General features: G+C 37.2%; 2 protein-coding genes and 1 pseudogene across 2 annotated transcripts; 2 read left to right on the top strand and 1 right to left on the bottom strand.

Annotated features, from left to right (window-relative positions):
• Positions 1-741: 741 nt before the first annotated feature.
• LOC129629092 (olfactory receptor 52M1-like) lies at positions 742-1,732 on the top strand. Its single transcript, XM_055548871.1, has one exon. It carries the CDS (start codon positions 742-744, stop codon positions 1,684-1,686), a length of 945 nt encoding a protein of 314 aa, XP_055404846.1. The 3' UTR covers positions 1,687-1,732.
• Positions 1,733-10,970: 9,238 nt separating this feature from the next.
• Positions 10,971-11,915, top strand: LOC129629095 (olfactory receptor 52K1-like). The gene has a single exon (XM_055548874.1). It carries the CDS (start codon positions 10,971-10,973, stop codon positions 11,913-11,915), a length of 945 nt encoding a protein of 314 aa, XP_055404849.1.
• Positions 11,916-19,116: 7,201 nt separating this feature from the next.
• LOC129629100 (olfactory receptor 52A1-like) lies at positions 19,117-20,066 on the bottom strand (annotated as a pseudogene).
• Between the last annotated feature and the right edge of the window lie 3,713 nt (positions 20,067-23,779).

Below are 23,779 nucleotides of genomic sequence, written 5' to 3'. Positions count from 1 at the left end.
GGCAGAAAGTTAGGATTTTTGAAAATTAAGGTTAAAATAAGCAGGTATGTCAATTGGGACTATTTCACTAAAAAGGAAAGAACTTAATGAAGGTATGACTGTTAAAGCTCAAATTTTGTGAAGACTTTTATGCACAAGACAGATAAATCTGTAGAGCTCCATGGAAAAGGCAGTACTGTTTCACACCTCCTGAGGATACGTTCTGTGACAGTACTAGGCACATGTGTAATGGACTAGGAAATGAGTAATCATACCTGAGCGTGTGTACTCTCAGAGAGTACTTCAGACATGTCCTAGAATATTATATCTCAGAATGATATTAAGAAAGTTGGGTTAGATGAGATCTTAGATCCTTTCCATTTATAATGCCTGATATTGTTTATCAAAAGATAATTTGACCTAAGTTGAAACCAAATTGTGAATTTAAAAAGTAGTATTGAATTTTACTATACATAGATTGTTAACAGATTTAGAGTTTGTTTTGTTCTTAAATGTGTGAGATTCGTGTCTTGATTTAGGATTAGTACTTTGTGTATGGTTGCAAGGTTTTTATTTTAGTAATTAGTGTTACTAAATTTTTTCACCCTGAAGTGTAACCTTGGATGTTTTCTAATGTGATGCTTTGGGATCTTCTAGACTTGTTTTTCATTTGTTGCCAGATTTGGTTGTGATGATCTTGGCACAAAGCTTTTGCCATAAAAAGGAGGATTCTATCAGCAAGAGACAGAAAGCAGCAGAGCAATGGGACCAGCCAATAAATCCCAAACATCTCCAGACACTTTCTTGCTGATGGGCATCCCAGGACTAGAGCACCTGCATGTCTGGATTGGGATTCCCTTCTGCTCCATGTATGTGGTGGCTGTGGTGGGGAATATGACCATTCTGGCCGTGGTGAGGACAGAGCAAAGCCTCCACAAGCCTATGTTTCTCTTTCTGTGCATGCTTTCAGTCACTGACCTGGTCCTCTCCACTTCTACACTGCCTCGCATGCTCTGTCTCTTCTGGTTTGGAGCCCAGGACATTGCCTTTGATGCCTGCCTGACCCAAATGTTCTTCATTCATAGTTTTACTGCTATGGAATCAGGCTTCTTTTTGTCCATGGCCATTGACCGCTATGTGGCCATTTGCCATCCACTGCACCACACCACCATTCTCACCCACACTCGCATCGCTAAAATGGGAGCTTCTGTGGTACTACGGGGAGTGGCCTTCTTTTCCCCACATCCTATCCTGCTCAGACAGCTGCCCTACTGCAGGACTCGAATCATTGCCCACACCTACTGTGAGTTCATGGCTGTGGTGAAGCTGGCGTGTGTGGACACAGGGCCCACTAAGCGTTACAGCCTCAGTGTGGCCTCTGTCATTGGTTCCTGTGATGGGTTATTCATTGCTGTGTCTTATGTCCTAATCCTTCGTGCAGTCTTTCTTCTTCCATCGCGGGAAGCAAGTCTTAAAGCCCTAGGCACTTGTGGCTCCCATGTCTGCGTCATTCTCGTTTTCTACTCCACAGCTGTCTTTACCTTCCTCACTCACCGTTTTGACCACAGTGTGGCCCCCCAAATTCATATCTTCATTGCCAATGTATACCTTCTGGTACCACCTTTTCTTAACCCCATTGTTTATGGTATAAGGACCAAGAAAATTCGAGACCATGTTCTTAGTTCTCTAATGGTAAAGGTTGCTTGATTATACTGAAATTGTTTGCACAGATGGTATAAGAATAAGGAGGGAAGAATATAAATGACTTATCCCTTTTTCATAACTGACATGATGCCTTTTCCACTGGTATCAGACATCTTATCAGATTTTAATGGGGAAGAATGACCATACATGATAGAAATTTCTCAGTTCTAATTAAACTAGTACACTTAATATATTCTGTCTGCCTTTGAATTTTGGGGAGCTTACTTAGAACCTGATGAACTTAAAGGGACTCTCTTCTTTTTATGCTGCTAGTGATCATTTGTGGTGTTAACTGGGGTAGTAGTTTATTTTCAAATAGGGAGTGATTTTAAAAGGAAGGAAATCCGTGAGAACCTCAAAGAATTCCACATAAAGTATAGGTGATTGAAAAATTAATTATAACTGTAAATATCCAGAGAAGAGGCAATATATCAGGGTTGATGTCCTCTGAATACAACAAGTAATTGTGTTTTATTCCTACAAACTGACAAACTGGACAAGCTGTCAAATAGAAATGTGGAAAAGTTCAACATTGCTATAAATAATCAAGTCCACAGATCTGTAAGCATTGTATTGCTCATAGAGTATTCTCTCTCCACCAAGAGTAACATGTGTCTGCAATTATTTTCTTACCTGAACCAACATGGGATTTCTAAACCTTTATCCTGAAAACAAAATTACTTTATGTTTGATGTTACATACTTGGGAGTTTGCCCAGGGCATTGGCAGCCCACTGAGCTAGATTCAGGTATGCTGGTATTTATATGTAACAAGTCCTTGTTCAGAGATGAAGTCTATTATTACAAATAGCTCAATTTAAATTTGTAGTGATTATGCTACTGCTGACATTGAAAATGAAATTATTAAAAGGAATATAAATATTTTACTGGAAAAAAATCAAATATTTGTTACTTTTCATTCCTTCACTTCTTGGCTTACAAAAAAAAAAAAAAGGAAATTACTCTAGAGGTGTAACTGAGCAGTACCTTGTGGAGCCTTCTGGGGTAGACCCTTCCCCCATATCCTCTACTTTAGATCCTCTCAGAAGTACCTAGATAACAGTATCTAATGCACATTTCCTGAGTTGCTTTGCTGATGTTAAAACCCCCACCAAATGGAAGAAATTAACTACTTGATGACCACAGGCATTAGCCTCCAGACCTACTGGAGCCTGAGGACTGATAATGTTAACCCTTGTGACACTGCCCTATTATCTCACCATCAAGTAATGAGAGAATTGTGCATGAGCTAACCAAAATCCCTGCAGCTCCTCTCCCTCATCTTGCCTTTGAAAATGGTCTGCAGAAACCCACTGGGGAGTTTTGAACGTTAACTATCCCAGACTCCTGTTTAGTGCCCTACAATAAATGCTTTCTTCACCACAACCTGGTGTCTGTAGATTGGCTTTACTGCTTGTGTGTAAGCGGACTCGAGTTTGGTTTGGTAACAGAAGGTACTTAGAGTTACATGCTGAACTTCCCTGACCTGGTTTCTCTGTGTGATTTACTACTAAAGTATTATTTGTATTTTTTTTCTTTTCTCACTATTTGCCATCTCTTTAGTCTCAGAGCTTCATAGAGGTTAACATCTAAGTTCTCATTCCTCTCCATTCCTCTTTGACTCTATTAAATGCCATCATTTAAACTTTTATCATTTCCATTATAACATTTCAACAGTTTCCCCTGATATCTTCAAGGAACTAGCTTTTGATTACTATGTTCAGTACATTCTCTACATTGAGACCATAGTTATCCTCCTAATAATTTAAAACAAGCAAGTAATTGTGTCAGACCCATGGAAGCTCCAGGATGGCAAAGCAGAGCTTTATGAATTATCTTTTCTACTGTTTCTTGTATCCTTCTTATATATCACATATACTCTTTTTACTATTCATTAAAATTCTCACTTTTATTCAAACAGTAGTTCTCTTCATATCTTTGTGTTTTGCTTAGAATGCTTCTCTCTGTCCCATCCTCTTTCTTACCTGGAGAGGATTCAGTTATCCTTCAAGATACAGCTCCTGTTTAAACTCCTCAGAAAGATAGTTTCCTTGAATCAAACTAAACAGAAATTCTATCATTATTGTAAAAAATGAAATGATATGTTGTACTTTTGCCACCTAAACTTACAGTATAGTTAGAGGTTAAATGCATTGACTCTAGAATGAGAGTGCCTGGGTTCATGTTTCAGCTTTACCACTTGCTATCTTCATGTACCCAGACACTTTGCTAAAACTTTCTGGGCTTTGTTTTCATAATAAAACAGGGATCATAACATTGCCTTCTCCATAAGGTTTTAAGGATTGGATGAGTGAAAGCATGTAAAATACATTAAATAGTACCACACAGTAAGCTTTTAATAAACATACATTTGTTAACATTGTGGATTATACAGACATGTATAATTTTTGTATATAGAATGCCTGACTTTGTGAGACATATATGTCTCATTTAAATATATGTGTATATACACACACACACACACACACACGCACACCCCCATATATGCTTCTCTAATGGCTCAGTGGTAAAAATACAGGAGATGTGGGTTCACTTCCTGGGTCAAGAAGATCACTTGGAGAAGGAAATGGCAACCCACTCCAGTATTCTTGCCTGGGAAATCCCATGGACAGAGGAGCCTGGTGGGCTACAGTTCATGGGGTTGTAAAAGAGTTCGACACAATTTAGCAACTAGAACAACTGCAATAAATATATATATAATATATATTATTAATATTTATATAATATTAATATATATTTACATGTTTGCACACACATATATGTAATTTGAATTATATAATTATCACTATAATCATCAGAATGTTATTCTGATTTCACAAATGAGGATTTAGACTTAGAGTAATTAAGTAATTTTCTCAACATCACCTGTTGATAAAGTGGTGAAATATATATTTTTTTAAAAAATGAAAGTAGTTAATCTCATGGTTAAAGACTATCCATTATTTACTTTTTATCTCTAACACCTCTCAGTGTCCTATGAACATGTGTGTTCAATGAATGCTTCATCAATGAAGCCATAAGATGTGGAATTCACTTGTCATGTTTCAGAGCTCCTAGTTTTATGATAGTTATAATTAAAGTACTGAATTAAAAACATAAAGATAGGTTTTAATTATATTTTTATAAGATAATGGAGAAAAATTCAATGACAAAGGGATCTCTCCCAGGCTTAAGAGAATCTCTAGGGAAATTTAATCTTTAAGAATGTTCGTGATTATGTTGGATGTTTCCAGAAGGTAAATTTGAAAGCCTGGACCTTCAAGTTGTATTTTTTTAATTAAATTTTGTAGTATAATGGATCATTGAATCTAATTAAAAATATTTCCTGACAAGGTAATATATTTCTTATATGTTAAACAAGATTGTTTATATGTTAAAAAAGATTGTTTATATGTTAGATTGGGAAATATGAACTAAGCAGTTAGCTTTTATAGGTTATCTACCAATGGCTCTCAAATTGCAGATGGTCAAGAATAATTGAAGAGGAAAGGAACAGGCCGAACTGACTCCATCTTGAAAAATAAGGAAATTCCATCTTGCACTTTCAGTGAACTTTGCACTACATGCCTGGTAGCCATGGGGATAGCATACCTATGGCCGAACTGGCCTCCTGGACTGATCAACACCAGATTCCATACCAAGATTTCCTGTCACCAAAAAGAATGTAATAATCTCCTATATAGTCAATCACCTTTGTAATCTTTATGGCTCCCATTGGTGTAGGCTACAATATATAACCAGCTGACCCTTCTGATTATGAATCATGGCTGTAACCTGATAGAATCTCCCTTTAACACTTTCCAGCCTAGGTTTAAGGAATCTGGGGATGTGGGCTTGCGCAGTACACTTAAGGTATATAAGGTTTTCACAAAAGTCAATCAGGGTCCCTGGCTAAAGAGGAAACTCTGCCTCAGACCCACCGGTGTAATAAACTGTACTCCACTATCCACACTGTCCTTCTGAGTGAGTTTGTTTCCTGGGGCGTGTGTCTGTAAGATGACAACAACCACACAATTATATAGCCAAGATCCCTGCATTAAATTCTAGTCAATGGGGAGAAGATATACAGCTTATTCATATATTCATACAACAAAAGAATATTTATGGAGTGGCTAAAATGTGCCAGGTTGTGATAGGTTCTAATGAGATGTGAGCAAAAAAGAAATCCATGTGTCAGGGAGTTTATATTTCTGGTTGAGGTGACATGACTTATGTAAGAAATGTTCAAATGCATAGCTACTTTGGATATCAAGTGCTATAAAGTAGAAACATGGATTTTTATAAAGGCAACTAACATCAGTTCTGATCTGGTCTGGGGGAATCAAGGAAAGTTTCCTTTAACACGACATTTATGTGAGTATTGAATGGGCGATAACTAGCTGAGGGAAGCAAGAGAAAATGTTGGGGTGGTGTTAGAGAGAGAGCAGTATATGTGAACATGTGTGGATTTAAGGTAGACTTTAAGATAAATATTTAGATAGGCAGAGTCATCTTACATTTGAAGAACTGAAGGAGGTCCATTCATGGGATGCAGTACAGAGTGGAATGAAGAGTGCTGAGGACAGCTAAGAGAGTTTCATGAGAGCGTGGGGTAGGCATGCTGAGAATTCACAATTTTATCCTAAAAACTAAAGGAAGACAATGGAAATTTTATGCACGGGAGTGACATAATCAGGTTTGTGTTTTAAAATGATCATTGTGGCTGCAATGAAGAAAATGGATTAAGACAGAGTAGAAGGAATGACTAGAGAAAAACTTTTAGGAGGTTATAAAGTTTTCAAGGACAATATGATGATAACTTGATCCATGTTAATAGTCATCATGATGAAAAGAATTAAATTGATTTGAGTACCCTGAACATACTTAAGGACTTGGCTTGATGAAGACTTTGACAAGCTCACACATTTTATGATCGTTGCTTACCCTAAGCCTAAGGTTTGGAGTGGATGATTGATGAAGAACCTTTGTGTATTTATGTGTCTGTGTGTGTGTGTGTGTGTGTGTGTGTGTGTGTGTGTGGTGCATTAACTGATTTAAAAAATACTTGAAGACTTATACAATTTGCCAGGCAGTGGGGAAATAGTGAACAAACAGCGCCCCAGTCATTGTCTCCAGGATATTTACATTTGACTACATCCTGCAACAAAATAGTTGTTAGCAATTTCTTCCGCTTTTATATTTACCCTCAAGTTGAGCTTTTGACCTCTGCCAAGAGTTTTTCTGAAACTCAGTCTCTCCTAAACCTAGTATTGTGCATTTTTTTTTATAAAGCTCATCTCTTTCTTCTACTTGAATCTCACTTCTGTATGTTAGTTTTCTTTTTACATATCTCATTTACCAAACAATGGTTTTAATTTAGTCAATTAAATATTTTATTTACGGAATACTTTTTTGCCAGGTTTTTATAGATCCTTTTTGTATCTAGAGAATCAAGACTTCTAATTTCAGTTTCAGTTTTGTCTGTGGAGGTCCCAGTGCGACTGGAAATTAAAATGATTTAAACTGTTGGTTTTGAAGCAAGCCATAGTAATTTATATATAATTATGGTTGCATTTGGCCCTGCCTGTTGTTGCCCCAGGTGTTCTTTAATTTTCATTCTAAACAATTCTTCAATCCTTACTCCTCCCTGGGCTTTCTAAACCATACCATACCACATGCCACAACACACCAGCAATTAGTTTTACAGTGCTTCTGAACAATTCTTATCCATCTGTACTCTCCTCACTAATTGGCTCTAGGATTTGTTCTCCAGAATAGCAAAGCTGAATAATGTCCCTTGCTTAACAGAGAGGCCACTAAGGACTCAGGAGGGCCAGGACAAACCAGCATAAATCTGCCTCTAGCTCAGATGGTCGTCTTGTTCTGGACATCAACAGATCTTCCTCACACCTGAAGAGGACAGTGACTTTGCTGGTCCCAGTCCCCCTATGACCAAATTCTCAACCATCTACAGGTACTATGCTAGGAAAAGAGAGAAAAACGGGGCGGGAAAAGAGTACAAAATCCTGAGCAGCACAAAGTCATATAGGATAAAGAGATTCTCAAATCTTTTCATCTAAATACCATAGTCACTAACCCTTGTACAGTTATGGTTGAGATCTGCAATCTTTAGATTGCCCAATGACATTCATTAGAAAATAATAAGTAGTATCTTCCTAATTTTTAAATCTAAATTTATGCTTCCTTTACTCAGATTAATATTTATATAGTTGTTGCTGGCAGTACTTAAAGCTCAAATAATATCCTAATGCCACCACCACATGGATAATTTTTATTTATACTATTCCTGATAGATGAGCATTTAAATTCTACCTGAAAACTCCCACTGATAGTGAGCTTCTAATTTCACAGGGCTGTCTTTTCTTTTGAGTTTGTGGTAGGTTTCTTTCCCCTACTGAACTAAAATGCACCTTTAAAAATATTTTAGCCTCCTTTATTTGGCCAGGTGTCTATGTCTGGTGACACTAAATATATATTTTTCCCCATAGCAGGTAATGAATCAAAAAATCACTGGGGACTATACTCAGTATTTTATAATAATCTATAAGAAACTCACTTATAAGGAACAGGAATATGTAAAAATGGATATATATATATATATATATATATATATATATATCTGAATCACTTTGCTGTACACCTGAAACTAAACAATATAAATCAACTATACTTCAATTTTAAAAAATACAAACTCTTTAATATCATTTTGCTTAGAAAATGTATGTTTCAATTTTTTTATCTGTGTATTTTTAAAACCACCAATGCACTTTCAAAAGATGTTTTTCAATAACACTGAGTAGAGACATAGAATACACAGTTCTTATTTTGAACACATTGAACCTGACAGATTTATGAAAAGTTGTTAGAGGAGGCTACTTTGGGGCAGTTCTATGAAATGTTTAATGCTGACCTCAGTGGCCATGAGCAAAATGAAGACTTTCAAATTACCTTCTCTTGGATGCTGATAAATTGACATGGTGCTTAAAGTACACTGTCTTTTCTATTATCACTGCCAGGTTTCTGGGTTCTGGCTTTCTAGTGTACTCAAGCCCTCAGATGAGGTCTCCTACTATATTAGAGATGGATTGCTGAGATCAGGAAGAAATGACTTTCTGGTAAGGATCCATAAAGTACTGATTAAAGGTTATTTATGGAAACACACTATGGTAGAAAAGTACAGAGGTTGAATGTAAGTTTATGGCCCTTCCAATCTTTTCTAAAATGTTTTTTTAGAAAGATGGTTTGGAAATGGGATTTTACAGGCTGCCAAATTATTTGTACTTCGTTAGAACCTAGTGATAATAGCTATGGTAAAATAATACACTTCTAAGGGGGAGAAAAGATTAAGGATAAAATTACAAATTTTATCAGGGCTATCACATATTACTTATTCTGGTATCCGTTCAAGACTAGTTATTATCCATATAATAGTTACTATCCTCATAAACACAAGGCAAAAAGGACTTTATTTTTGGCTTATCTCACTTAATCTTTGTACTTTATTGAAAAAGAAGAAAATTTGCATTTGTAGAGCACAGAAACATTAAAAGAATTAAGCCAGAAACATTGTACATTTTATACAATGTTGGGATTTAATGATGGACTTAATTCTCACAGCAAGTTTTGCAAGGTAAACCTCATCTCATTTTTGAGATGAGGAAAGAGGCTCACAGCCCTGAACACTTTATGGTCAAGTCACATAAAATTAGTGCCAGCGTTGAAATTGTATCACAGCCGCATTTATCTAAAGACCTTATTATTTTTACTATACCAAGTTACCTGCTAGGGGATACCTGCCTGTCATTTGGCTGTGGCTTGCCTTTTACCAAAGGTGGTTGATACATGAAATACTTAGATCTTCATAACTCAATTTATGATATATAAAAGCTGTGTACTTTTTGCCACTCTGTTTTGGGATCCTAAGTATTTAGAGTAAATTAATTGGCAAAAAGACAAATAATCCAAGTTTGTGAAAACAAAAAAAAGGACACAGTGTTAATATTACTGTACTTTTTTATTGTGGTACAGTTGTTCTACAATGTTGTGTTGGCTTCTACTGTGCCTCAGTATGTATCAGCTATATGTGTACATGGGCTTCCCTGATAGCTCAGTTAGTAATGAATTGACCTGCAGTGCAGGAGACCTCAGTTCAATTCCTGGGTCGGGAAGACCTGCTGCAGAAGGAATAGGCTAACCACTCCAGTATGCTGGCTTGGAGAATTTCATGGACTGTATATATACATATATCCCTTCCTCTAGAGCCTCCTTCCCACTCCCCCATGCCATGTATTTTTATTTTTTAAAGCAACTTTGTGTTATGTTTTTCCATCTCTGTATTTTAAGAATCTGTTGAAGCTTCTATTTTTTCTGTGATTGCTTTTTATAAATATTATATAATTGGAATATTTCTAATAAAATGTGAAGTCCACACCTTAATAGTGAAATTTAGTATTGTATGATCTTTAACCTATAGCTGTCATCAAATAATTTGTAAATATGTATTTCTTTGTTATGTACATTAACATATTTAACAAATATAATCTTATTTGTATAGAATTATGTTACCATTAACTTCTAAATTATGGTTGCTATACAAAAACACATAAATACATATATATATATAAAATTTTAATATGAAATTATTATCTATTGAGGTATTTTTTACTCTACCTTTGTCCTTCAAAATATCAGTTATTCCTCCAGAAAACCATATTTTTCACATGTAAGATCAGCAAATATCCTAGGTTATTGGTCAAAATAAAAAACTCTCCAGAGAAGAATTCTGAAGCACCAAGGCCAGTCTCAAGAAATGAGGACCTTCGGATGATGAAATTCAACTTCTTGAGTGAAAACCATGCTTTCTAGCTCATCCACATCCCCATGTCATGCCTGTAATGAATATATTGGGTCTCCTTTCAGGTTCTGTTCTCTGAGGGGAAAAAAAAAACTGTCCTACAAGTTTATATACATTGAATATTAAACAGGATCAGGTCAACAGGAGAATTTACACAGCAGAGTTGGTATGTTTTTTATTGAGAATTTTTCCCTGAGACTGCTTCTCTCTCCTGCAGAGAAAGTAACTGAGAATTATCTCCCTCCTTAACTCCATTAGCTGCAACATTTATTTGTTCACTAGCTGGTAAATTTTGCTTATCGCCATAAACTACTATAGTACCCAGCATTTTAGCTTCAAATGATGCAGTGATTTCAAAATGTCCCTCCTTTCTTTCTCTCTAGGAATCAGACCTTGAGGAGGTCTGGAGAGGGATGTCCTCTTGCAACAACTCCATCCCTCAGCCCTTGATATTTGTCCTGGCTGGAATTCCTGGCCTGGAATCTTCCCATGGCTGGTTCTCTGTGCCTTTTTTCTTGGTGTTTGTTGTTGCTGTCATTGGCAATGCCACCATTTTATGTATCATCAGGGTGGAGAAGAGTCTTCATGAGCCCATGTTTCTCCTCTTGGCCATGCTGTCAGTTGTTGACCTGTCTCTTGTCAGTGTCACTGTGCCCCGCATGCTGGGCATCTTCTGGATGAATGCCAAGGAAATCAGCTTTAATGCCTGCCTCACACAGATGTTTTTCATCCCATCATTTTATGTCATGGAGTCTGGGGTCCTTCTGGCTATGGCTTTTGACAGATTTGTGGCTATCTGGCACCCTCTGAGATATACAACTGTCCTTAGTAACAGCCTGCTTGTGAAGATGGCACTGGCTGTCCTGGCAAGGGCAGTGGCAGTGCTGACCCCAGCACCCATCCTGGTGAAAAGACTGGAAAGCTTCCAAACTCACATCATTGCGTACTCATACTGTGCCTACATGGCTGTGGTGCAAATAGCCTGTGGAGACCTCTCTCACCACATTGTCTATGGCCTTATGGTTATTGTAGCATCTGTGGGATTTGATCTGTTTTTTATCATTCTGTCATATGGGCTGATCCTTCATGCTGTCTTTCGGATACCCTCTTGGGAGGCACGGGGCAAAGCTTTCAGCACATGTGGCTCTCATCTTTGTGTCATTGCTCTCTTTTATTCCCCTGTTATCTTTTCTGTCTTGGCCCAGGTTTTAGGCTATCATATGGCTCCCCACCTACAGATTATCATTGACAATCTCTACTTCTTGGTGCCTCCTATGATCAACCCTTTGATTTATGGGGCTCGGACCAAGCAAATGTGGGAGTGGGTGCTACGAATCTTCCATTGTGAAGGAGATTGATGTTGTAACCTATAGAGCTGGAAATCATGTTAACATTGTAGGTAGAGATAATTTCTGTCAGAATTGGGCTTAGTAAGGAAAAGTATAAACCAAGGCAAGAGAAGGACTTGGTCAGTGTGGGAATGTAGAGGGGCATGTCCTTTCCATCAAGATGTAGTTGTTATGAAACCTTCATGACAAGCAATCCTTCCTAAATGCTTATGTGTAATAAAACAGGAGAGCATTTTGTAATTAATTTTATTGTTTATCTACTTCCATCACATAACATAAATTGGACATTTTTTTTCAAATGAGGTAAAATGAATTTAGGCATGTATCTTAAGACCTATGGATAAAAATAATTATCCAAAGTTTTTGTTGATATAATGATTTTTCTTCCACATTTATGTTTCAGATATTTCACCAACAGAATTATATATCATTGAAAATAATACTAATTGAAATAAATATGTATAAGTATCCATGACCATATCGATAAATACTGAGCTCCTTTTTTTTTTGTCTGAAGGGTTTTAATAGAGAAGTGTCATCCTTAGAGAGTTACTCAGTGTCAGAACATAGAACCAATATACAACCAAGATTGGACTTGACAGGTAAGATTTTACAAATGGAAAAAAAAAAAAAAAAAGACAGCCTTAGTTTTTTTAGTAACCTCCATTTCCATACTGTTTTTCATAGTGTTCCACCAATTTACATTCCCACCAGCAGTGTATGAGGGTTATCTTTTCTTCATATCCTCACCAACACTTATTATCTCTTGCCTTCTTGATAATAGACATTCTGATTGGTATGAGGTAGTGTCTCTCATTATGGTCTTGACTCATATTCCCCATAGAATTAGTGATGCTGAACATTTTTTCATGTGCCTGTTGGCCATCTGCCATGTGGTCCAGCCATTCTAGGTATTTATCAAAGAAATATGAAAATGCTAATTAAAAGCTGCATATGCATCCCATGTTCATCACAGCATTATTTACAATAACCAAGACATGGAAGCAGCCTAAGTGTCTATCAACAGATGAATGGATAAAGATATGGTGTGTATATATATATGCATATATATGCATACACATGTACACACACACCTATAATCAAACACTTTTCAGTTAAAAAAAAAAGGTGAAATCTTTTTATTTGTGACAACATGGATGGATCTTGAAGGTATTATGCTCAGCGAAATAAGGCAAAGAAAAAAAGAAAAATACCATATTGTTTCATTCATATGAGGAATATAGATGAATAAATGAGTACATAAAATGAAAACAAAAACAAACAGAGATACAGAGAACAGAGTAGTGGTTACCAGAAGGAAGAAGGGTGGGTGAAGGGTGAAATGGGCAAAGGTCAACTGTATGATGATGTGCAGAAAATAAGTATTAAGTGGTGAGCACACTGTAGTGTATACAGAACATGAAATATAATATTATACATGCACATCTTATATAGTGTTATAAACCAATTTTTAAAGAAATCAAAGAAGCTATTTTTTTCTCTAGCTTCACTTTTTTCCTTCCACCTATCCAACCTCACAAGTTTTCACAAACCAGAACACCCAGATCTATGTCTTAAACCCTGAGTTATAGCTGTGTTCCAGAAAACATTGCAACAATGTTGTGAACCACTCTTCTCTTCATATGCACCTTAAAAGTAAGTCTTTCCAAAATAATTCCTTATCTCCTTGTCAGCTAGATTGTTCCTCTGTAGCCTTCACTTCTTTTGTTCTTTTGACCCGAGTTAAATACACAACCTTTGAATTACTTATTTCCTACCTTTTATCCAACCAATGACCAATATTTCTTTGCATATCTCCTTTGTCTTTTTTCTGTCTTATATTTTCATTACTTTCAATCTCTGTGCTACAAAATTCTAACTAACCTGCCTATATTCAATTTCTCTCATATTCAAAATTTTCATTGACTCTGCACCCACCTGGAGTCATCTTTTTCAAACAGACGTCTCATTTTGTCCAGTTAAAATCTTCAACAGCCTGTTCCTTAAGATAATGGCTTAACTCCATAGCATGGCATTCAAGTTCTACATGACTTGGTTTCAAACTGCCATGCCAGGTGCTCTACTTTCACTAAATCACTGAACAGGCATCAGTCTAGCCAGACCTGACTGCTTTATTTGTAAAGAAATCACACATTACTGCTGTTTTAGCTCATTCTCTGGCTGCTTAGAAAGCATTTTCCTTGATCTTAGTCAAAATTCTTCCCACCTCAAGAGACTTTCTTCAGTTTGTTTCCCTTAATGCTTATCTTCAAACAATATGTGCCAGTCTGTACTGCCAGTTTCTTTGGCGTTCAGTCATCTGTAATCTGTTCTATAGTTCAGTTTTAGTCTGCACTCTTTACCTTTATTTTTGATTAATTTATTTAATTGAAGGATAATTGCTTTACAATAGTGTGATGGTTTTGCCATATGTCAACAGGAATCAGCCACAGGTATACATATGTCCCTCCCATCCTGAACTCACCTCCCTCCCCATCCTATCCCTCTTACATTGACACTTCTTTAAGGGCAATGGCGTGCCCAGAAATTGAACTTTTCACCTCATACAAACCAGTTCTAAACCCTTGTCTTAGCTTTTTAAAAAACATTATTAAACACCAATTCATAAACCAAGGGACCTATACATGCAAATCATACCCATCTTCATACCTCTAACGTTTATAATATAGACACCCTCAAATCTGTTTAGAACAAATATCACACAGATGATATTTACTCACATAAGTATATACAAATAGACATGCTATTTCCTTCATATACAGCCTTGCAATCATCTTATTTGTCTATAAACTCTTTTTTTTCTGGAATATGATAACATATGCATATTTGTATTCACCTATACATCTCACCTGAGATATGCACACATTCACAGGAACTTCTGTATGCACATATATCTGATGTACACACCAGTTACATCACCAGTAGATGTGCAAAACCACTATTAACCCCCTATCAAATGTTCTATGTTATGGTCCCAAACATTTTTAGTGTTGTCTACAATGATTATTTTCAGTGCTTCCCACATTAATCTCATACATGTAGTCTACTCTCAGTTTTTGAATTTTTTTTTTCCTCTAGAGATTCCAAGGTAGTCAATACACCTTCACTTTATTTATACAGGAATTAATAGGAATTGATGAGAGAGCCAGGACACACCAACACACCTGTTCCTTTCCAAGGCAACACACATTATTCTGCACAACAGCAATTTTCTCCTCTCTCAATTTAAGAAATTAGGTTCTTGTCTGGCCCATGCTCCAATGTGAAAAAACTCAATCCCTACCAGGTAGTATACCAGAAAAAAAAAAAAAAAAGTGGATTGGGAACAGGTATGGAATGGTAAGTTATATAGAAGAAATAAGCACTTTTCTCTAACTAAATACCCCTCAAACTGCTCATTTCTCAGTTCATATTCTCATCTACAAAAAATAATTATAACCATTGTTGGCATCTGCTGATAATAACATTCTGTAGAATGTGATATCTTTCCACTCTATATATTATGACAGACAGTGTCTTTAGAATTAATAAAAGTAAATTAATTGCTGGCAATCATTTCTGATACTTTTGACTCAACCCAGCTAGTGGTAATACTTAAAGCTTCTGTGTTTTTCTTATATAGAGAGTTTAGTTCAGTTCAGTTCAGTCGCTTAATCGTGTCTGACTCTGAGACACCATGAATCCCAGCGTGCCAGGCCTCCCTGTCCATCACCAACTCCCGGAGTTTACCCAAACTCATGTCCATGGAGTCGGTGATGCTATCAGCCATCTCATCTTCTGTAATCCCCTTCTCCTCCTTCCCCCAATCCCTCACAGCATCAGGGTCTTTTCCAGTGAGTCAACTCTTCGCGTGAGGTGGCCAAAGTATTGGAGTTTCAGCTTTAGCATCAGTCCTTACAATGAATATTCAGAACTGATTTCGTTTAGGATGGCCTGGTTGGATCTCCTTGCAGTCCAAGGGACTCTCAAGAGTCTTCTCCAAACATAATAAAGTCATGATTACTTTATTAGCTTCTTCTCTTCACTGTCTTACTTGCTTCCTCTCTCGCAAGATTTTTCATGTATCAATCCCCAGTTATACCACAGTTCAAAATCATCAATTCTTTGGCACTCAGCTTTCTTCACAGTCCAACTATCACATCCATACATGACCACTGGAAAAACCATAGCCTTGACTAGACGGACCTTTGTTGGAAAAGTTAATGTCTCTGCTTTTGAATATGCTATCTAGGTTGGTCATAACTTTCCTTCCAAGGAGTAAGAGTCTTTTAATTTCATGGCTGCAATCACCATCTGCAGTGATTTTGGAGCCCCCAAAAATAGTCTGACACTGTTTACACTGTTTCCCCATCTATTTCCCATGAAGTGATGGGGCCAGATGCCATGATCTTAGTTTTCTGAATGTTGAGATTTAAGCCAACTTTTTCACTCTCCTCTTTCACTTTCATTAAGAGGCTTTTTAGTTCCTCTTCACTTTCTGCCAGAAGGGTGGTGTCATCTGCATATCTGAGGTTATTGATATTTCTCCCCGCAATCTTGATTCCACCTTGTGTTTCTTCCAGCCCAGCGTTTCTCACGAAGTACTCTGCATATAAATTAAATAAGCAGGGCACAATACACAGCCTTGATATACTCCTTTTCCTATTTGGAACCAGTTGGAGATTGGTAAATAAATATCCCATGTTTCCAGTCCCCCATTTGTAGGTGTGTTTCTTACATTTTTCCAGTACCCCTAGCAGGAAAAAGCTCTGGTAATCTACAGCAGTAATCTCAGCCATGATTACTTTATTAGCTTCTTCTCTTCACTGTCTTACTTGCTTCCTCTCTTGCAAGATTTTTTATGTATCAATCCCCAGTTATACCACATACACTAAAATTCTAGCTTTGGTTTGCTTTGGGGAGAACTCTTGATAGGGCCATTCTAATGTCATACTTACCTGTTTATTGTTTGAGCCCATCATGAGGCAATAAAACTTTGATCTTTTATTCCTTCTCTAAGAAATAGTATAGGTCATTACCTTGATCAATATGAATAACCTCAAGATATGCAGATGACACCACATTTATGGCAGAAAGCAAAGAAGAACTAAAGAACCTCTTGATGAAAGTGAAAGAAGAGAGTGAAAAACTTGGCTTGAAACTCAACATTCAGAAAACTAAGATCATGGCATCTGGTCCCATCACTCCATGGCAAATAGATGGGGAAACAGTGTAAACAATGACAGACTTTATCTTTTTGGGCTCCAAAATCACTGCAGATGGTGACTTCAGCCATGAAATTAAAAGACGCTTGTTCCTTGGAAAAAAAGTTATGACCAACATAGACAACATATTAAAAAACAAAGAAATTACTTTGCCAACATAGGTCCATTTGTCAAAGCTATGGTTTTTCCAGTAGTTATGTATGGATAGGAGAGTTGGGCTATAAAGAAAGCTGGGCACCAAAGAATTGATGCTTTTGAACTGTGGTGTTGGAGGACCCTTGAGAGTTCTTGGACTGCAAAGAGATCCAACCAGTCCATCCTAAAGGAAATCAGTTATGAATATACAATGGAAGGATGATGCTGAAGCTGAAACTCCAATATTTTGGCCACTGATACAAAGAACTGAATCATTGGAAAGACCCTGATGCTGGGAAAGATTGAAGGCGTGAGGAAAAGGGGATGACAGAGGATGAGATGGTCAGATGGTATCATCAACTCAGTGGACATGAGTTTGAGTAAACTCCGGGAGTTAGTGATGGACAGGGAGCCCTGGTGTGCTGCAGTCCATGGGGTCGCAAAGAGTCAGACATGACTGAGCAATGAACTGAACTTACCTTGGTCATCAAGGGGAGGGAGACAAACAGCTGTGGTCGATGACAAACCTGAGCTAAGACTTACTGGTGTTCATGTGGTGGCATATATACTCTCAAGCTGTAGACACTGGACAGGAAGGTCTGATGTGAAAATGAGACTAAGGGAGAGATGGCTTAAACATCAGAGTATTAGGTTTTTTTGTAATATTTTTTGAGCTGTATGGATAAAAAGAGTGGGGAAAAAAGAACCTGTTCCATGTGCATCATCAGAGAACTGGCTCAGATTAATGGACAGTATCTCAAAATTTGTCAGGGTTTCCTAATGACCTTTTGGAAAAAAATAAGTTCATAGTGAGTTGCAACAATACAGACAGAAAATGAACTCCTTCTAAAGCCATGACAAGCAATGCTAGTCAATGGGAACTTTGAAAAGAGGAATTGTTCACCTACCCAATAAAAAGGACTGTGTTTGGGCTGTTAAATGGTGTCAAGCATCCTATTACTTGGATATTAATACATAACTTCATAATGCAGAATGATTTGTATAATTTTGATCACTCCTGAGGGGCTTCCCTAGTAGCTCAGCTGGTAAAGAATCCACCTGCATTGCGGGAGACCTGGGTTTGATCCCTGGGTTAGGAAGATCCCCTGGAGAAGGGAATGGCTACCCACTTCAGTATTCTGGCCTGAAGAACTGGTGAAAGCATATTTGATTCTGCTTTTCATGAAGCAAATGCTCAAGGAAGTTAGAGTCACACATATCTGCACATACTTCTCCATAACTACCTGAGTTATAGTGTTTTAAAAACTAAGTTATGTTTAACACAATTGCATCATTTTAAATGAAACATTATTCAAATCTCATACTTGCCATGACTGTCTATATGAGATCCTCTCTGATTCCCTAAAAAAATCTAAAGTAGTTGCTTCTCACATGTGAACCGAAATCTTTTATTCTTGTCTTAACATAGCTTAAGTAAAATTAAATTAGATTTATTTTTTTTAAATAATGGATATATCTGGGTCAATCTTGCACATCCAAAAGATAAACTGCCTGTTGATATTACAGGAAGATACAAGGAATCTTATGTCTTGTTTCCTTGTAAACAATAAAAGAAAGGGAAAAAAAGAGAAAAGAATGATGGAAGGAAGGCAAAAAGATAAAGGAAGAAAGGAAGGGAGAGAGGAAGGGTTGATAAGAAGTTATGAGATACATATATTTTTTTCACCTAAGTTTATCTCATAGTATGATTGTTCCTGTTTTGGGAATATGCATTCTTTAGTGGAGATCATTATGATGTAAAAATCTCATCAAAATAGACATGGTACAAGAAGTTTTCATCTTAAACCTAAAAATATATTTTTTTCCTGTATAATATTATTTTTGGATTACTACTGGGAGTCATGCTTCATAGTACAAATCTGAGCAACTCGTTTGCCGATCTCCGTGGTCTTCACACCACAGACAATGGGGTTAAGGGCAGGAGGAACAAGCAGATAGATGGTAGATAAGAATATATGAGTATAGGGTGATACATGTCCAAAACAGTGGCTGAATAAGGAAAAAAAAGCAAGGATATAAAACTCTGGAAGATGACAATATGGGAAGTGCAGGTATTGAATGCTTTGAGTCGTGCCTCCTCCTGAGGAAGATGAGAAACAGCTCAAAAAATAAGAATGTAGGAAATGAAGACAAAAATCAGGTCAAAACCCAAAATTGCAAAGGCCACAAAAAGCCCATACGATTTGTTAATGTGGGCATCTTCCGCAGCCAACTTGACCACAGCCATGTGCTCACAGTAGGAATGGGCAATAACCACCGACTGGAAAATCTGCAGTCGTTTTAGTAGAATGGGTAAAATCCCAACAAGCACTGTTGTCCGAATCGCCACCATCAGTACCATCTGGACTAGAAAGAGAGGTGTGAGGATGGATGCATGCCTCAAAGGATCACAGATGGCAATATAGCAGTCAAAGGGCATGGCTAACAGTATGCCAGATTCCATGCCCTGCAAAGCGTGGATGAAGAAGAGTTGGGTGAGGAAAGCATCAAAAGCCATGGAATAGGAGCCAAACCAGAAGATAGCCAACATCTTGGGAGCAATGGCTACACAGAGTCCTAAGTCAGTGGCTACCAACACTGCCAAGAGGATGTACATGGGTTGGTGAAGACTGCATTCTGTTGCGATAATGATTATTAAAACAATGTTCCCCAGCAGAGCCACCAGGCACACGCTAAAGAAGGGAAATCCAATCCAAAACTGTACATGCTCTAGTCCAGGGATCCCAATCAGGATCACTGTCTTCGGGTTCAGATATGACATGTTAGTAGATCCCATAAGGCTCACGAATCCTTTCCTCACCACTGATCCTGATACCTCTTCACAGACAAATTATGGATGGGAAGGAAGAAGGGGATTTTCTTTGTCATTCCTTGTAGATCATGAAAAAAATGGATGGAAATATGGGCACATGGCATTAAATATTTGGAAATCAGCTTAAATCAGCATGATAATAGAATTCTTGAATGCCTTTTCCAAATGCCAGTATGGCTATTTATGGAAAAGGAAGATGAGTCCAGTGTTTCTCACCTAGAAATTATAGAAATCAAAATTATGATTCTAAGGACATTGACCTTACTAGTTTTTGAAGTGGTCTCAGATGGTGCCACAGATGACAACATTAATTTTTTTGTCTATATCCACTTCTAAACTCCAGACATCTTTCAGGTTAGGTGAAATTCCTCTGTGACAATTGAAGTCGTAGACTAGCTCCTCAAACTCATAGCCCTGTCTACTTTGTTTGAAACTAGAATCTCCAGAAAGTGGCAGCTTTTCCCAGGTTTCACATTTACTCTGGTTTAGGAAGTAAAATACCTACTCACAAACCTTGGAATTGACTCTCAGGTGAGACAGTGAGGAGGTTTGTTCTCTCCAGAAAGAAATGGTTGCCCATGTGCAGGTTCTTATCCAGGTTTTGGAATTTATATGGAAGTGGTGTCCTTTAATCAGTAGTGGAGGAAAACTTGAGTTACTGAGAAAATTCTGGCCCATTAGCTTCAAAATGGATGTGTAAGCAGACTGGTATAGAAGGCGATGTAAATCCTTACAGATCTTAAAGAAAACAAAATTGAGACAATAAATGGAAAGTCAATTGAATAAAAGGCACAGTAAATAAGGATATGATAGTAACATATAAAAATTGACCTATTGGGTAACCCCTGTAGCTTAAATATTTTGGTTATGATCATCTGTTTCAGATGCAAAAGGACAGAGTTGCTTGTGGGCCACTCTACTATTTATAATGGAGCTCAGCCTAACCTAGATATTTTCTATCATTTTAGTATTTTCTGTTGGCAATGAAAATCATTTCTGATATTTTTGATCAAATTACCTTGCTTCACATCCAACCCAAACTTCTGGTATTTTATAATTTCCCTCTTCTCTTTCTTTAGAAATCTACTCAAAAAACTTAAGATGACTTTATATACTCTTTTTTTCTTTTTCATTAATTGTTATACAAACTTAAAATCATCCACAAGTTTTATTCTGTGTATGATTTTTGCCACAGGCAAATACATTGAATAGAGAATACCACTCTGAATGGGATTTTATATATTTTTGTTTGATAGGAAACTAGAGGGATTACTGCTGTAATATACAGTAAATATACACATATTTATTTATACTTTAAATATATTTAAATATAAAAATGTAACATGTAGTTTTCTATATATTATATACATACAACTTTATGTTTTATCTTCATGCATATTATGTTTTGACATCTTAGAAAAACCTTTCTGGTTGGGGAGAGGCTGTCTCTATCTGGGTGATAGCAAAATGCCTGCTGCTGCTGCTGCTAAGTCTCTTCAGTCGTGTCCAACTCTGCGCGACCCCACAGAGGGCAGCCCACAATGTTCCCCCGTCCCTGGGATTCTCCAGGCAAGAACACTGGAGTGGGATGCCATTTCCTTCTCCAATGCATGAAAGTGAAAAGTGAAAGGGAAGTCGCTCAGTCGTGTCCGACTCTTAGCGACCCCATGGACTGCAGCCTACCAGGCTCCTCCTTCCATGGGATTTTCCAGGCAAGAGTACTGGAGTGGGGTGCCATTGCCTTCTCTGAGCAAAATGCCTAGCCAGCAGCAAATCTTTGGTCTGCAAAATAACTAATCCATACTTCCTTTATCTGGCCCACAAACTCCAGGAGGCAGTATTTTTCTGCCTTGAACATCCAGGGGCAACAGAAATCATCTCTATATTCAGAACCCACAAAAATTTTTCAAAGCAGCGAATCCTAACCTGTCACCCTTCCCTGTCATGACTTTCCCATGGAAATCCAATTAAAGCCTTGTTCTAAGCACCTAAGTTCTTCCCTGCTCCCCATTTCCTCCTCCTATCTTTTGCCTCCCACTTACCCTGATTACTCTCCATTTGGCTCTGCAAGACCTGCTATGCCTCTTGTCTCTATTAGGACCTATTAGTATAATAACTATTGTTTTCCTGAGCCTGTTTCTTTTCTCTTGTGGCTACACCTGGTTGATTATCTCATAAAAATATAAAATATAATATGTAAAACATGGTATAGAAATTTAGAAATATGACATAGTATCTAAAATGCTGATTCTAACACTTACCTCAAGAGAAATCTTATCTAGTTTCTTAAGTTCACTCCACTATAAAGAGAAATAATATGCATGACTTCTAAGCACTTCAGTCGTGTCCAACTCTTTGTAACCCATGGACTGTAGCTGCCGGGCTCCTCTGTCCATGGGATTCTCAAGGCAAGAATACTGGAGTGGGTTGCCATGCCTTCCTCCAGGGAATCTTCCTGATCTAGGGATTGAACATGGATCTCTTAAGTCTCCTGCATTGGCAGGTGGGTTCTTTACCATTAGTGCCTTGGGAATCCCAAATAGAAATAATGATATTGCTTAATTCATTGAATTAGTGGGAAGGCTAAATGAATTTATATATAAAAAATTCAACACCAAAGTGGGAGAACATAAGCACTCAGTCTCTGGTAGCTCATGCTGTCAGAACCTGTAGAGAACTTCTGTGTGACAGAGACAAAGTACTGATTCTTGAGGAAGTGTAAAATTAAAATACACAAACAAGGAAACATTATAAATAAAGAATTGACTACAATTCCATAACAAAATAAATCTTCTGGAGCTGAATAACGTTCCTCAAGTCAGTCCATAAGATTGGACATTTATGTAAGCAAGTAAAATTATCATGGTTACAATAGAAAAATTACTTCCCAATGATGTGTAGAACTTGGTGGAGTCAATAAATTTCACTTATTTAAGTTGATGCTTCCACTTCATTGGAGAAATAATCGTATCCTCCTTTAAATTATCCCAAGTAGATGGAAAACACATGATTAGGAAAACCAGTTTTCTAAAAAAGTTTAGATTAAAAATGCTTCTAGGACAGCAAAGGCATGCATTCTATGCAATTTTCTATGAAAATCAAAGCAGACAATGTTCATTCCTGATCTCTAAATGAAAGAGAAAGAAAAAGGAATAGGAAGATAATCTTCAATGAAAGTAGTATAAAGTCTAGGAAACAAGAGTCAAAAATATGAGACTTTAATGCACCCAGATAAAGAGAAGACTGTATTTCAGGGGATAGGATATGAGCTGTGGTTACAATGAGAAGACGAGACATCAAAGCTATTAAAGGCAACAGGATGCCTCTATCTTTCACCATCTCTTCACATCTTATAAGCTTTCCTGCTTAAATTGAAATGTACATGCATGCACACACACACAACTTTCCAAACCATAAATTGTATCTTCTTATTTTAATAAAACAAGCAGTGTTAGAGCTTGAAGGTGAACATTGGTTGAGGAGTGTGAAACCTTATTCTGATGTTGTCCTGACACTAAGTAACTGGGACGTTTCAGTTCAGAGTTTTCCTCACATGTAGTTAAGAGGCTGATACTAGATTACTGTTTGATCTCTTATGTCTCTAAATGAAATTAATCTCTTTCATCTCTCCTATCAATGATTAAGAAACAAATGAGCAAAAAACTTGGATCAGAGTGGGG

Source organism: Bubalus kerabau, chromosome 15 (genome assembly GCF_029407905.1).
Source record: "Bubalus kerabau isolate K-KA32 ecotype Philippines breed swamp buffalo chromosome 15, PCC_UOA_SB_1v2, whole genome shotgun sequence".
NCBI lineage: Eukaryota > Metazoa > Chordata > Mammalia > Artiodactyla > Bovidae > Bubalus > Bubalus kerabau.
Note: the sequence above shows the minus strand (reverse complement) of the source record. Positions and strands in the feature narration are given on the sequence as shown.

Coding starts and splice junctions, on each gene's coding strand:
- LOC129629092 (XM_055548871.1), top strand. CDS start 742: ATGGGACCAGCCAATAAATCCCAAACATCTCCAGACACTTTCTTGCTG.
- LOC129629095 (XM_055548874.1), top strand. CDS start 10,971: ATGTCCTCTTGCAACAACTCCATCCCTCAGCCCTTGATATTTGTCCTG.